The sequence below is a fragment of the Tauraco erythrolophus genome, chromosome 8 (assembly GCF_009769465.1).
Source record: "Tauraco erythrolophus isolate bTauEry1 chromosome 8, bTauEry1.pri, whole genome shotgun sequence".
Classification (NCBI taxonomy): domain Eukaryota; kingdom Metazoa; phylum Chordata; class Aves; order Musophagiformes; family Musophagidae; genus Tauraco; species Tauraco erythrolophus.
In genome coordinates, this window is record NC_141472.1 from 9294100 (window position 1) to 9311026 (window position 16927).

The window sequence follows — 16927 nt, forward strand, 5'->3', positions numbered from 1 at the left end:
ACCAAGCTGTAAGAAAACTGGAGGTTAAGAGGTTTTACAGCTTAGCAGTGCATCTCTTGACATATTATTCCTTTAGATTGCTTACCCTCTCTCCAACAGGACCTGGTGGACCTACTGACCCTGGATCACCTCGAGGGCCTCTTTTCCCTTCTTCACCTATAGGGCCAATGGGACCCTGGGGACCTTGTGGGCCCTAGTGAAAGTAAAATGTTTTTTTAAGAACCATTGATAAGCTTATCACTTCTCAGGTATATTGAAACAGACTGTCTTCTAAACATGATAAACATTTTTCCGAATAACGGAGAAAAAAAATAAACAACTTAGGTTTTTGAATTAGTTAAAAAATGCAACATTTCAGCATCAGCTTTTCTCTTTTGCAATGTTCATAAGCTAATATTTCAGTAAGAAATGCACTATGAATAAACTGTAATTCTGCAGTTCAGCTGTACAGTGCTTCTTAACAATCTAGTTGCTCAGACGCAATAATTTGTATTTATTATTATCAATTGGACAAGCTGCAAAGGATTCAAAATTCAGTGAGACTCTAGTAGAATTGCTTAAAGGAGAAGACAGTCAGTGGTAAGGAAACCATTACTTAATCTGTACATTTTTGTCAGTTATTACATGACCATTTAACTAGTGAGAAAGAAAAACTAGAGATTGACAAGTCAAAATGACTCCAACTCTGCAGAATTACTTTTCTTCCAAAATTCACATGGTTACAGGATTAAATTAGCCATGTTCCCAAATAATCTTTCACAAATGTTAGCTGTGGGCTAAACAGCTATTCATACCATAAATGTATGTTTATATTACTTTAATGTATAAATAAAATCTAATTAATATATACATAACTGTGTAAGTATAAAATGAATTAAATGTAAGTTTAAAATAAAAAGGATTTTTCTATTATAATTAGCACACAGACCTGTGTGCTCTTAAATGTCTAGAATCATATGGATCCATTTCATAGGAGATGAAGAAATTAGAATACATTCATTCTCTGTGCTACAGAAACATCTGTACATGCACTAATTGACTTTTCTGTCCTCGAGTCCTGTAAGGTCTCACCTGTAGGTGATTTATAACAGGGGACCTGCTTCACCATTGGTTGTTAGCACTGCCTAGCCAGGTTCACTGTGGTTTGTCTTACACAACAATTACTCTCAAGATTATGAGCATCAGAAGTGTCTTGAAAACAGTAAGAAGCTATTCGAAATACTCATACAAGCCTTTGTGATTCCTTTTCATCTTACAAAGCACATGGAGACTTACAGGTTCACCTTTGGGTCCTGCTTCTCCCTTAAAACCTGGGACACCAGGGTCTCCCTGAAAACAAACACATGAATAACACTCATCAGGTTAAAACTCTGCACAAATTATTTGACTGTTTTGTAGTAGGCTATGAAACAGAAAAACACTTCCTAGTTTAGTAACTAGTTGTAGGCAATATAAAAGGATGCTTATAACGGTTTGCCTTTCCCCTTAGCATGCTTGTTTCAGGAGATAACTGTTACTGCTCGTTCAACTTTATATAGACACTCTTCTTTCTTAGACCTTTAAGAAAGCAAAACCAGTATTTTGGATGCACAGAAGATTCACAAGATCTGAGTCTCAGCACACTGACTAGGATGCTGTTGATGCATTTAAAGGAATCCCACTGCTAATCACTGTTCTGGTTTCATAGAGTGACACGTTTGCAAGACACTACAATTTCCACAGAGACAAAGACATCATTACCGGCTGGCCTCGAATACCAGGTGGGCCACTACTGCCTTGTGGTCCTGGGGAACCAGGTGGACCTGATAAACCAGGGGGTCCTCCAGTGCCTGGAGATCCCTACAAACAGAAAGAACAGCAAGCACAGTAAGGAAACAATAAAAATAAGGAAATAAAATAAATTCACTTTACACAATTTCTTCAACAGGTGATATGATTACTTACAGTAGGGCCCTTAGCACCTGGGGAACCATCTGTCCCTTCAGCACCCTAAAGATAATGTACCAGTCATTAAAATTAATTTTAATGAGGAAGGTATCGATAACCAAAGCAGAAGATAGTTATTTTATCCACTTTACAAGACCAGACAATAAAGGCTATTAAATAAATACAGCAACATACGATCTACTTGTGCAAATGCTAGTATGGGTAACAAAGCATGCAAGTTAATGTGATTTTTGATCTTTAAGATCTTATGTTTAAGCTTAAGCTTTAAAGGACTTCTAGGATTGAGACTGTATCAAGCTGTGTAACTTTCAATTTTCCAAGTTGTTTTAATGAAATAATAAAAAGTTATTCTCAACAGAATACACACAAAACATATCAATGAGACCTTTTCTTTCATGGGAAAAAAGTAATTTGAGCAAAAATCAATTTCTATCAAGTGGAGTATTAAAGTTCCCTATAAACAGGCAACATGTGCAAGCTGAGCATTGAGGAACTCAATTTAATGTACTTACAGGAAGACCTTGGGACCCAGCTGGGCCCTGTGGACCTGTTTCACCTCTTTGTCCTTGAGGACCTTCAGGACCACGAGGACCTGTTGGACCTGCTTCACCCTAAGATTTCACAAGAGAAAAAAACAGTAGATTATTTTGCTCTAAAAAATAGCGTTACAAAGTAACTAAGGAGGAATACTGAGTTTATAGAAGAAAAATAATTCAGGTTTTGAAAGAGTTTATTATCCTTAAAATATATTTTTGCTTACCTCATTCTGCTTCTTCTACTTCTATGAGAATGCAAACTTTAAAAGTACAAACCAAATTTTTCCTCAATGCTTTCAAGGTCACAGAAACTTTCTACAGAGGAGCAGCACTATATCCAGTGGCCCAAAACAGATCAAATATTTTAGATAGATATCTCTCTCTAAAATCCCAGTATGTATCTGTAGTTTGACAACTTTTTTTTTTAGCTTCGTTAACAGCTAAGGCTTAAGATTCCGAAATGATATCACATTTGGGGCTTTTTTTACACGGTACAGATTAACTCACTGTTGCAACACTACAATAAATATAAAAACCCTGCAAGATTGGACTGGACACTCCAATAAAAAAATTTCCCCTGGCATCTCCTTTGAATTTTATCTTTTTATAGGAATTTGCCTTCTGGAACTGATGGCTGTTAATATCACATTTTCATAATTGAAGTCCACATCTTCATTGTATAGTCTGCTTAGTTTTTATGAGTTCAAAGCAGCTATTCCAATTTTACATCATCTGATGATCAAACTTGAAGGTAGCTCCTCTTCTTCAAAAGCTTTCAATTGATTCATCATGTGACAGCTTCTCCAAACATTTTTTTTTATGTAGTAAGTACTGCGTAGCCATACTAACAAATTTAATGTTATGCACTACAAGGTCTATCATTTAATTGTATACATTATGTTAATACTCTTATTAAGACTTGTTTCCAAAAAATTGTTTTGTGAATATTGCCAGCTTCACAACACAAAACATCTGCTGAACTTGGCTACCTGAGAGCTGCTTCTTGTATAATTTTTTCCTATCATGTTTTAAGAGTGCAAAGGAACAAAGAGGAGCAACTAGGTGGAGGACAAGTAGAAGTAGTATAAGGAAGCTGCCTGAGTTGTCTTTTCTATCTTTGCAGACATATTCTCAAGGCTAGTAAAAAAAATAATCAAGCACTTCCTTGAAAAACAAAAGAGGAAAGTCCCACAAAGACAACTCTGCAGCCAATGAAAAGTTTTCCATGTTGGCCCAATCACAGACAGCCACAAAAGGCAGTAATCATCATTTGCTCTATTGCAATGAACTGCGGTACCTCTCTGTTGGCGTTCAGGCATTTTCCCTGCCAGTCTAGGTCATCTCAAAAAGTGTTCTTGGCCAAAATTGGAAGTTTCAGTGCTAGAAGGTACTGCTTCCATACTGTTTTAGACTAGTCCTTGCAACTTGTAATATCGCGTCTTGTCATTCTTTGAATATACTGGACAAGACCCCTGAGCAGCATGACAGTCGTCTTAGAATCGCCCCTTAGCTCAAGCGAAAGTGAAAGCAAATGAAGTATCCTAACTGTGCTGAATTGCAATTGCTTTACTTGGCTTCTGATTTCTATTTTCTGTCTCAAGGTCTTGATCAAAACTGATCTCATAGCAACCTTTAGTGACCTTTATACATCAGTCAGTCTGAACTCTGTGCAGCCTAGTGCAGATTTTTTAATTCTGTATTGTCAGACATACTAAAAATATTTTATTTTCTTACCTTTACACCAGGAGCACCCGGAAAACCTGGAGAACCAGTTATGCCAAGTGGGCCCTATAAAAGACAGACACACAAAGCTATAATTCTGCAGTTTATAACACACGGATTAGCATCTAATCATTGGGTAAATATGGTTCTGAGATTAAATGTATTTTTTAGTCATAAAACATTTGTTCATAACAAAACCAAAGTAACTATAAATATAGCTTTTCTAAATGATATACATACATTTTACGGAATTGTGATGCAGTATTTATTTTAATAATGTATTTACTGACTTCAGTAAAATTACAGTTCTTGCTGCAGCTTGATGCACAAACTGCAATGTACTCAGCTGACAATTACTACAGCAATTGTTTTTCAATTTTAGTTTTTTAAAAAATATTATACCCCTTTTTATGTCTACGTTACTGTGGCATGGTAATGAAAAGATTAGATATTTGTTAAGTGACCACAATATGCCCTACAGAACGTAGCAAAGGAGAGTTTCAATTATTTTAAACTTAAAATAGCAATCTAGAAAAAAAAAAGAAATACAAGTCATGTCTACATTGAAACAATTGGGTTGCTAGACAAGATTTTTGAGGTCGAGCAAAAATATAATTAAAGGCTATACAACAACATGCCCTGCTTCCTACTTTTCTGCCCCATCGAGATTCCCAAATTCACAGCCAAATCCATTTGCAAGCTTTAAAACACAGATTTTGTACTAAATTTGCAAGGCTGTATAGACAAAGACATACAGTAGAGACAGTTTATTACTTGAATCTTTGTTCAGAGATAGGCAGGTATTTCTGAAAAAGGAAGCAGAGGAAAGTCTGGGTTATGGCACACTATGGTATATAGTGTCTCAAGATACTATAGTATCTTGGAAGATACTGTAGTAGTATCTTGAGACAGTCAAAGCTGTATCTAAGAAGGGCTGACAGCTTGAGCAGACCGTAGTATTGACGTGGCTACACTATTTCTGGTTCTAGAGCCAAATTCTTGGTGCGCCGCACTGCAGAGTGTAGGTGCACCTCATTTGGCTGTGAGGACATGAAGTTTGGGCAGGGATGCAAACAGCCAGGGCTGCGTTACATAGCAGAGTGTCCAAACTCACCAGAAAGCAAACCGCAAGTGTATACACTTGAATATACCTGTATGATACGATGCCAACCTTGTTTCGCCAAACAGAAAGACTTCCAATTAAGGGCTTTAGAGTAAATTTGTAAATTGTTCCCATTTTCATAATGCCTCTTGTGCTGAATAAGACATTCAACAGAAGACTTTTCTACTGTATTATAAGCTCCCTGGATGGCGGCACACAGTGGTTAAGAATATTCACTACAATCCTGTTTCCAGATGATTCCTCTTTATCTTTTTCTGATTTTCTCTCTTTTTTGCAAAATATGATGTATACTGTGAAAAAATGTTCTATGTAATAAAGCTCTGCTGACAAACTTAATAAGAACAATCTGTCCCACTGAGCATTAATTACAGACAACATTTCTGCCATGACCTTGCACTGGATTTCTGCAGAACTGATGTAACAGCTCGCTAAGTATATTTTTGAAAACCTGTGTCCTAGTTTATTGGATCACAAATACATGTCTGCCAAATCTCTCTCTTGTTGCAGGAAGAATTCCAGAATTATGGTATACCACTGCATTGACCCAAACAACAATGCATTTCATTAACACCTCCTCCAATGAGAAACAGATGCATTAAGTACCAGTATCTCCCTTGTGACACTACATTGGATTTTTCCACAAATTTTAGCCAATCAGTTATTATGTCCAGTGTAGCTGAGCTCATACATTACGCCAAATAAAATTTCAAGCTCCATGTAGAATTTCATTGCTTGAGATCCAGCTTTTTTTAAACTTTATAATTTGTTTTCAATACTGAAAATCTTTTGTTTCAAAGTTTCTTCTAATGAGTTACCCTTCTTTCATGATACCTAAATAACTGAAGTTTGCAGCTCTTAGGCACACTCATTTTTTGAGCTTAGTTAATAAGTACTGTACTAGTACAGTTAACTATTTTTTGACAAACTTTGTAATAAAACAGACTGTTCCTCAAGATGACACAGGTAAATGAATGTTTCTCAAGACATATCACTATTAAACAACGACCATGCGCAGAATAAAATTTTAATTGCAGGCAGGTGTGGTCTAGGGTTTTGAAGGGTTTATTTTGGGGGTGGTGGGTTTTGATTTTTTTGGTTTGTTTTTTTTTATTTTAAAGTTGAATATCATACAGCAGTAAAGGTTCATGCCGGCTGCCTGAATCGGCAGAAACTGTCAACCACAATCCAGAATTGATGCTTTCAAAGAAAGCCAAAAAAAAAAACAAACCACCACTACATTTTTAAGGTGGAAGATGGCCTTGCACAAATAGCACAAAACCATCATAAGCTTTCATTTGCAAAAGAAACAAATCATTAACTATATGTACATGAATAATCCCATTGGCTTCCTAATACATTTGTTCATGTAAATTGACTCTAATATATTTGACAGTGAGATTGGATCATAGGAGTAAAACCATCACCCTTTGATACATCGACATCCGCAGCTTAAACTCCTCTGCAACTTAAAACCTTTAGATGAAGTAAACTACAGAGTATGATTTCTCAGAGAACAGCATTAAAGTTATGATGAGTAGAACTAGGAATCCCTTACAGATAATTCCAGGTGCACTTATTGCTACCAGCAACTGCCAACAGTTTTTTGTGGTTTTGGTAGTGTCAAAAGGCAAGTGGCAAATACAAGGTGAAAAAAAAAAAGGTGATTAAGAAAGAAACTTACCATTGGTCCTGGCTTCCCAGGCATGCCATGCTGGCCACGTCCACCCTAAATATAAAAAAACAGACAAGACAGAATATTTATCAGAACTCTAACTAATTTTTTATTATTATTTTTGTCAACATTTGTGATAGCAGTTATACATACTAAAGCAATCAAAGAAATGCTGAATTGCAGAGCCCTCCAAACACTGGCATGGAAAACTTCTGGAAGAAATTATTCTCCCACTCAAGTAAATGGATTTCTCTATTTTCAGAGAGGCCAATATTTTGACAGTGTAATTCTATGGAACACATAATGTGAATGGAGAACATAAAAGTCATTGGGAGAAATGCCAGAAAAAACAACACTTGACACCCGACATAAAGCAACAGAAAGAAATTTCTACTTAAATATGATCTCATGTCAAGGCTAATCCCTCTTTTTGCTGAAAAGCAAAATAATTTTTAAGATGACAGCTTTATTACCTGGGATTAAATTGCAAGATTTAATTTAAATTAAATGTCTAAATTTTCACTTCAAAATCTTTTTCCAGACAAAATCAATACATATTATTTCTAGTTCAATAATTTTTGGTGAAAATAGTCTCTCAAGAGAAATTTCACAGAAACAAAGAAGAAACTTTTGTATCACAGAAAAAAGCGGTGTGAGAGTATTTGGCCTCATGGGCAGATCTTGTATGAGAAATTACCATACAGATAGCGTTCTCCTTTTAAAACTGTTTTTGACTTTTGAATTTACAGTAAAGGTCTCACCCACAAAACACTGCTCAGGCTCTAATTCTCTTAAGCTGCAGCAGAACACGCCACAGAACTGACTAACAGTCACACAAACAAACACTTTCAGGCTCAGGTATTTAAATTTAAGTAAAATAAGGGAAGAATTACAAGGAGAGAGAAGGAAGATCCTACTTACAGGGGCACCCTGTGGTCCAATTCGACCTCTTTCTCCTGGCATTCCTCTAGGTCCCTTGAAGGGAGAATAAAAAGTACATTTAGGAGCTCATCATGGCAGCATAACAAAACGGGTTACATAGTTCACTTGGTTTTTCCCCCTGTAGTGGAGGGAACACACTCTACCCTTTCTTTTTTTTTTTTTTTCCTTTTCTTCTTTTTCTTTGCTTCAAATAATTTTTGCACTGTACCGCTCTTCAGTGATTTCCTGCTCAGTCTTCTTTATTTGCTTTTAACAAGAACAGGATTAGGTTCACTAAGACTACAAGCATGATAAAGACAGATGACACAAACAACAGTTACAGAACCAAGCCTTTTTTTTTTTCCTCTCACAGGTGTAGTTTATCTTGTCCTATAGCAGGAATAATAACAGCTTACATAAATTCTTCCAGCCTCACAGGCTTGCTCAGGGGAAATTTAATAGACTAATTTCTCTGTTCCTGTTCCAACAATATTTCTAGTTTTAACAGCATAGAAAAAATTCTGTAAACACTCACCAGAGTCAACAATGCAATCTCATTTACTAAGACTCATTCACAAACTAGGTTCCACTCCAGCGATATTAATTCTGCATGACACAAGATAGTGCTTCGCAGAGAGATGTCATTATCTGATATTAGAAAGGTGCTTTACTTCAAGAAGCACTGCCAAGAGTCAATTTTTGGCACATTACACTGCTAACAAGTATTCAGTTGCCCAAAACCACATCTGAATGAAAACTACTCCAAGAAAAAGTTTCTCGGTTTCATTTCCATGTCAAGCATGCTTATCCTCACCATAAACTCCAAAATCCATGGTTTTCTTAGCTAGTACACTTCTGACCTAGATTATTCCATTTCTATCTCAGAGCAACCTAATCCAGTTTTTCTCCTATTGAAATCACTCCATATGAAGCATCAACATGTAAAAAAAGTAAAACAAAACAAAATAAACTCATCTCCAACAAAATAATCGTAAAATCTACATTCCCGTTTCTGTTGAGCCTTCTGCGAATTGGAAGAATAACAGCTTACAGTGGACAAAATTCACTATTAGCGTAACAGAAAAAAAAAGCCTTAATTAAGAGAAAGTTCAGCTTCATGACATCAAGTACAGATATCAAAACCTTAGAATTCCTATTGGTAATAGTAAAATTACTATTGGTAATAATGTGCATGACACTCACTAGAGGACCCGTTGCACCCATGGCACCTGTTGGTCCGGATTCTCCCTAGAAATGGAAATGAAATGACAATTAGAGGAAATGGGTTGGAGAAAAGTGGAGTTAAATGTTTCCTCCCTGTCCTCTACGCTTACGTTAGACCTAAGAGGCAAATTTTGCACAGCCACCTCTGTGCATCAAGGGCACTGATCCCCATACTGATGGAAAACACTGTTATTTACAGACTCTCAGTGAAGCAGATTTAACTCCTACCTGTTCTAGCTAATAGCCCACTGCAACTACTGCACTGTTTCTACCAAGTCTCCTGCTGTTGTTGCCTCCACAGAAAGTGGTAGACGATCTCAAGAAAGAAATCTTTTCTTACACAAACTCTCCTTAACTACTGATTTCACATTTAAGTATAGATTTTGGAAGATTCACTTCATTTACTACGTTTTTAATCTAAAGGAACAGTTCTGTCCCACCTGTGATTACCGCCTACACTAGGCCAAAAATGTTCCAGCATCAGCACTGATCAATGTGGAATAGCCTGGAAAAAGTGTTCTATGCTCTTTTAAAATAACTTTTAATACATCTTGAAAGGATTGTCTTCAGCTGGCTATCCTGTCCTACAAACGGTTTGAGCTGAAGTTACAAGGGTGCTGCAGTAGCAGTGAGGGTCAAAAATTCTAAGAGAATAAAATTGTTAGGTGAAAAATAGTCAGTTTGATAAAGTGTATTCTCTCTCCTCTCAATGCCTATTTCTTTTAAGCCAATCTCTAGTATGGTAATCCAAAGAGAAGAGTCAGGTTTTAGTTATGCATTGCTTTATTTCTTTCTTTTTTATTATTATCATAATATTTTATTTTATAATAAAAAGTTACAAAGCTGTTTTTCCTGTCATAGATTGGTCACATAAAGCCAACAAGAACCACAAACTGGCCAAGTGGAAAATTGCAAGATGCACATGGGGTCTTTGTTAACAGACTTTGTAGTCTTCGGTATTGCATGAGTGTTGCAGACAGATCACAATCAATTCACCCAGTGATACCTTTCAGGTCTAAAACTGAGCCTCAGCTGAAATTGTGACTGGCAAAGCTGCATTTTGAAAGATCTACTATCATTCATTACCTTGGCATTATAGAAAACATGCTTAAGCATTTAGTTCTTTGGGCCATGAAAATACCTTTGCTCCAGCTGCTCCAATTTCACCTTTTGGACCGTCAAGTCCTTTCAGTCCCTGTAAGAGTTATAAAAATATGGAGAAATTATATCTATACATGCACACACACAGAGCGTTCCCACCATTGTTGTTAAAATAACTCGATACTAAAGTGTTAAGAATGGATCTGAGGTGGCAAGAGCAAGAAAGGAAAAAAAAATGAAGAAAAAAAACAGATGGAATAAAGTTTTTAAACATTCCTAAATGGAAACCATTTGTACAAGGTACATTTCCTTGGATTTGGTTTCCTTTTTAAAACAAGAATGTTTTAAAAAAAAACTAAAACAACAAGGAGGTGGCTCTAAGCCATAGGAAACCTATTTATTCCTCCCCAAAGTAAAATTCTGGCCAGAAAACTTGGTATTTTGTAATCACTCCATGTTGCAAACATATCCACCTCTTAAGTTCCCCACCCTAACACAAGACTTGCCAAGAAAGTGAGAGAACTGTCAGGTTTGTGCCTCCTGAAGCTTGGCAGGGCTCATACAAGCTCCTTCCAGATTCCCAGATCATTTGAAAATAGAGTGAAGAAAGCACTAGAGAATACAACACAGAGGTCAGCTTAAAGGGGAATGGCGTTGACTTTCTGCAAGGCCCTCTTTCTCTCGAAAGCTAGTGATTCTGCAGCAATTGGCAGGACTAAAAGCATAGTCAAATTCACCACTAATACAAAAAAAGTTGAGTATCTTTATACTGAAACTGCCTGGAAACATCACCTATAAGGAGAGGGAAAATCTAGTTTCTTACCCTGTGACCCTTGAGACCTGGGAGACCAGGAGCACCAGGAAAGCCTCGAGGCCCCTAAGTAGGAAAAGAAAAAAACAAGTAAAATCCTTATTTCTCAGATAACCTAGTGATAATGCTGCTAAGAGGGAAGAGAGTAGCAGCATTAATACAATACTCCTAACAATCCTTCACCTTGGTGACTAATATAGTGAGGCATAGCATTTGAGTGGGACAGAGGTGATACAGCACAACCTGCTATGAAGCTAGACAGTCTCAGCATTAGGCACCTTTTCACTGATATTAAGAGCTTTTTTGTTTACATCAGTGTATGATCAAACCTCAAGTAGAAGTAATGACTAGTGGTAGATCAAGTTTTGAAGCTTAATAGGAAGAAACCTTAATTAAACAGAGATCAAAAATCAAAATCAGAGCTATCATTTAAAATAAAATAGAAACTGAGACTAAACTGCAAACTGCACATGTTCTTTCAGAATATGTCAGTCAAGTAACATGATAAACAACTGCTATAAAAACACATTTAACAACTAAACCAAAATTGCCTTGCTCTTATTTTCCTAACAAGTTTCCCAATTTCTCTTTCAGGAAAGACTAAATAACGGAAGGGCGCTAGATGCCTCATGTTAGAATATTGGTCACATGAATTTATAACGGAAATCACATCAACACCTTCATACTCTCAGATGACAACAACTCAGTAAACTATTTAAACATATAATCCTCTTCCTTTGTGGTACCTCTGAATTGAAGTTCTCAGAAAGATTACAGTTCATACCTTTCGGCATAGCAACAAATCATGAAGATACATGATAGGAAATGAAGCATTGTGAAGCAACATTGATACTTAGAGGAGCAAAAAGAACATCTGAAATCTCAGCATTAGTGAGGAGAACTTTACATACAGACAAGCTGTTTCCTTGTTAACATCAAGGAATGATAAGAAAGGTCTTGTCTTTCCATAGTCAATTATATGGATCATGTTTGATCATAAAGTTCAGTGGGAAATTACTGCAGAGTTGGCAGACTCCTAAAGGGAAAATTACTTTATAAAAGTATAAATTTCTGATATGAATAGATTAGATTGCTTAAAATTATTTATATTGAATGAGTTTCTCAGTGAAGGATGATCTCTGTTGTCATACAAGGTCTTGCATATAAATTCGAAATTGTACAAACTCTGCTTGTTTAGACTGACTGTGGCCCATTACCTGTTTGGCCTGTGCTCAGTGCGGGGAGGGGGGTGGGTGTGTGTGTGGGGTGTGTGTATATCCCACATGTATACATATACATATATCATATATATATATATCAGCTTATACAACCAGGGAAATCAAGTCGTGAAGCACGCACATGCAACAAGTCACAGAGCAAGGAGGCAATTCCTGTACAAGGGGAAACAGCCATCACGTATCTCTGTAGCAGTCTATGGGCCTTGTCACTGCTCAAGACCTGACACACTTCTCTGATAAACTATCAGGGTATTCAATGGTGTTCACAGTATTGCAGCAAACTTCATGAGATTTTTGTGTGTGTGTGTGCAGCTGCAGTACTTCTTTTCATTAGAAAGTCTGAAGATTATTTTATTGAACAAAGCAGCTTGATCTGAACAGAACAATACCAATACTCTGTAGACTACATTTGCCTCAAGTAGCTTACAAAACATTGTCTCTGACCCATAAAACTTAGACGGAAAGCCTAGGAAACAACACTGCCTTGTTAAAAAATCATTTCTCTCTTCAAGAGATCATATCTCCAGTTGCTAACAAAATCACCAGACAAGAACTGAGCACTTAAAAGGAAAGGAGGCAGCTTAAGAGCGGATGTGGCTTCAGTTCTGGGATTATCTGTCCCCTTTTCAACCACACTACAGCTCCCTTCCAGTTACACAAACTTGGCTAACAAAGGCAGAAATCTTTAATACGGGCCAAAATGATATCATTTCATCATCAGATATACGTGTTTTCTTTTATTTCTGGAGAAAATCATGATGTGTATCCTCTGCAGTACACGTACATGATATTTGAAAATACTTTAATCACGTTTGCATTATAGAAAACATATATAAAAACAAAGTATGTATGTCCGTGATACAATCCACTCTTCCCCAGCCCTCAGACTAACTGTTACAAGGGCAAACAGTGCCGCCCTAACCTGACGTCATTTTATAGTGTCTGAGCACTTTCCTGCACAGGATTGCGAATGACCATGCGAAACACTGGGAAATGGAGTACAACTTGTACGTACTGTCATCTGTTTTATGCATTCCTTGTCTATGAAACAGTTGAAACGTGCACCTGTGAATGACTCTCAGAATTAACTCAAGGACTTTCGAATCACCAGTTTGGTTCTGATCTATCACACTGATCTGGATCATTAGAGTAAGCTAACACAAGTACTTCGGAAACTGAATGGCAGAGCTTTGCACTCATTATTAAAAGATGATAGTCATGACACAAGTATGATTATTTGCTCAAATGTAAATAATCATGCTCTTACCGGAGATCCTGGGAACCCAGGCTCACCGGATTGTCCTGGTCTACCAGGTTCACCCTAAGAAAAGAAAACAAAAGAACACATGAAATAGCAAATGTGAAAATTAACTTCTCTTATTATTCTTCCATTCAAACAAATAAGGACATTCACATCAGCATTATGATTCTTCTCTTTAACAATTTCAGTGATATAAATCAATCGCACATACGACTAGCAATGTGCATTAGCCATTACTTAAAAAGGTTTCTAACAAAGAATTGCTGGAACTGAAGAGAGTCCAAAACGCATCTCAGCATCACAAGATGGCGCTGCAAGGTAGTTTTCCTGGGAATTAATGAGGTAAGCTTCTGTCATCTTCATGTAGAGAGTCAAATTACATTAATTTTCCACAGGAACAGTAATCTAAAACTGCCTGCATTGTAGCTTGTTAGTTCTCCTTCTGTTCAATTGTTTTAAAATGTGTATAATTTCATTCTAGTCAGTGACTATTTTCTGTATGATGCCACAGGAAAGAAAATATAGTAGAACCAAAGAAGTGTATTTTGAAGGCTATGAAAGTCCTCCCAGAATCACAACCAAACATTCCTTTTTATTGCATGAATCAGTTTAAATACATGCAGGACTCTGGGCTGCAGGAATATTAAATATTCAGAAAAATAGTTTCTGGACAGAGAGAAGGTAAAGTGCTTCAGAAGAGCAATTAAAGAAACCCATACACACATTGGAAATGGAGGAAGTTCCTTCCAGTAATATCAAGATTTGGGTTCGCTGCACTGAGAGTTAACTGTTTCCAAAGATTCTTCTAACTGTTTGTACAGTTTAATGGGAAAGCAGCCGTTACACAAGCTATGGTAATTTTTGTATTAAAATATCCCCCAACTACAGTTTTCAACTCATTTCCAAGTTATAAATTACAATTCAGGCAGATTTAGTGTGCTTTGCAAACAAATAATATATGTCTACCGGTAAATTCTTAGGCTACTGTTGTGCAATACATGTATACTTTTGCAATATGTATAATACATGCATCTTACATTTATGTGTAAATACATAGACTCATGAAATCAGTTATGAATATAATAAACTATTAAAAAGTTAACAAAAAATAAACACTAAAATTTTATTGTCCAGATCCAGGTGAATGTTACCATTACAGTTCTTGTAACTCATCATGCAATCCCAAAGAGAGAAGATGCCTCCAATTGCCCCCTGCTAACTATGGTACATTATGATGTTTGTTTCAAGAAATACATCTCAGTTGAAGAACTGGCTGAGGCAAGAAATAATAAAGAGCCAGTGCTTAAACCTTAAGTACGATGGCGACACGTAAGGAAAAGACAGGAGGGTTTTGAAAGATTTATAGTTATGACACCGCACTTAATAAGGAGTATGATTACAAAGAAAAGTAAATAGATAAAAATAGTTACAACAGGCACATCTGCTGGTTAATCACTGTCTTACAGGATGCCAAAATTTGTTTTGTGCAATAAAACAAGATACAAAGATTAAGAAACTTACATCTTCACCAGGTTTGCCTGGAGGTCCCTCTGGTCCACGAGAACCAACTGGACCCTAAGAAATAAATACATTTGTTGATAAGTCAATTTAGCCATCACTAAATATCTATTTGCTCCATTTCAAAGTCAGGTTTTATAAGACAGGTGTAGAAAAAGGATGGTTTTATGCCCAGGCACACTTGCTTAATTTCTAACCATCCTGCCCCTAAGAAACCTGCATTATGTTATATAAAAATACAGGATGGATTCTTTAGGAGAAAAAAATAAACCACATTAAAAATCACAGTTGCTGTTGTTCAAATCTCTGGCTCTTGCTTTTACTTTTGAATCATTTATCACTTCCAAAAAATAAATATTCTATCATCCTTGTTGTAAGTTATACTAACAGGTATAGTTTTATTAGTGCTTAACAACTCTCAGATCTGTGCTGGAAAAGTAATAATGGTTGTTTATAACATAATCATTAGTATGTATGTTCAAAACAATTCAAATTCACTGATTCAGGACAACATGCATTGAGATTGTCCAACTCTTGACTGAAACTACTTAATAGCTTGGCTGAGACAATACCAAAAAAAAAGGGTGAAGTAAGAAGGTACACTCTATGTTTGTAATTTTACTGTAGAAGTGTTCGTATTTATTGGTCTTTACCATAGGTCCTGGTCCCCAGGTTCACCAGGTGGGCTGTGGGGCCCGCACCACCCTAAAATTAACCAAAGATTAATATGGTTACAAATTCCAAAAAGTAAAAATATAAGGATATAAATTAAAATCCTATGATCAGGAAAATCCACAGTCTGGATTCTAATTCAGAAACCAGTTCACATTGCAAATAAGTGAAAGTTGGATACTAAAATCCCTCAAGCTTTAGATAAGTCCTGTGCCATATACAAATCCCACTGGAAACTTAATGTCATCCCAATAGCTGAACGAGAACAGACACCATTTTCATTGCTGTTCCTCATAAAAAAATGTGAGTTGGGTTAAACCCTTGGTAACAGTCTAATAAACTGCTCTTTGTGAGTTAATTCTGTGTATAGAGTACATCTGGAGCAGAGCTCTTGAGTGTCGCATGTTCAGATTCACCTCTAGAATGAAGATGCATTCATCCATGCATCATTGAAGATATGGACATTGCCTCAGAGATGCTGCACACACCAGTTCCTATGGGCTTTGCCTTTATCTCTGGCCATTATCTTAAGTCTCCTGTGATGAAGTACTACTTGTTTTCCCTGGAGACCTTGAGGACCTCTGGACCCACTGGACCTATCAAAAAATAACTTGTTACACCCCAGAAAACACCTTCCCCAACCAACATTCATCCTAGAAAGACAGCAAAATGGCCTCATAGTAACCTCCAGATAACATTTCTATGGTCAAGCCTTCTGAAGGCTTTTACTCAGGAGGCTGACGTTATGAAATACAAAGTACATAGAATGGAAAATCTTCAAAACTCAAAAAGCCACAGCGTTAAGGTCAATAACAGCTGAAAATCTGGGCTTTCTTGCTTTCTGAAACCTCACAGTCTCTGGAATCAGTCAGAATAACTGGGCTGCCTGCAGAGCTCCACTGAAAAAAAAATGTAATAACAGAATAGAGTTGGGGGCAACAGTCTTCCCTTGAAAGGAATCTCATTACTCAGATTAATCTCATGGAATCAATGACAAAATAAATTCATGCGGCTGTTCTCAGTCATGAACAGTGACAAGTGGCAATGGAAAGACGTATTTTCATTAATCATACAAACCACCAAAACTGCTTCCAAGCAGTTATGGCTTGTTGCAGAAAATTCATATTTCCCCTTAAAAAGTTTCATGGGATTTTTAGGAAAAATCTCATTAATTATAACTT

General features: G+C 36.6%; 1 protein-coding gene across 1 annotated transcript in view; it reads right to left on the bottom strand.

The window, feature by feature from the left end:
- The window catches only part of COL5A2 (collagen type V alpha 2 chain), a 63415-nt gene that overhangs the window by 25035 nt on the left and 21453 nt on the right, over positions 1 to 16927 (bottom strand). The window contains 18 exon segments of the mRNA XM_086615872.1: positions 86 to 193; positions 1276 to 1329; positions 1741 to 1839; positions 1945 to 1989; positions 2460 to 2558; positions 4218 to 4271; positions 7010 to 7054; positions 7922 to 7975; positions 9125 to 9169; positions 10287 to 10340; positions 11070 to 11123; positions 13563 to 13616; positions 15078 to 15131; positions 15728 to 15741; positions 15744 to 15761; positions 15764 to 15779; positions 16300 to 16336; positions 16687 to 16694. Coding sequence (XP_086471998.1) covers positions 86 to 193; positions 1276 to 1329; positions 1741 to 1839; positions 1945 to 1989; positions 2460 to 2558; positions 4218 to 4271; positions 7010 to 7054; positions 7922 to 7975; positions 9125 to 9169; positions 10287 to 10340; positions 11070 to 11123; positions 13563 to 13616; positions 15078 to 15131; positions 15728 to 15741; positions 15744 to 15761; positions 15764 to 15779; positions 16300 to 16336; positions 16687 to 16694 — 912 coding nt within the window.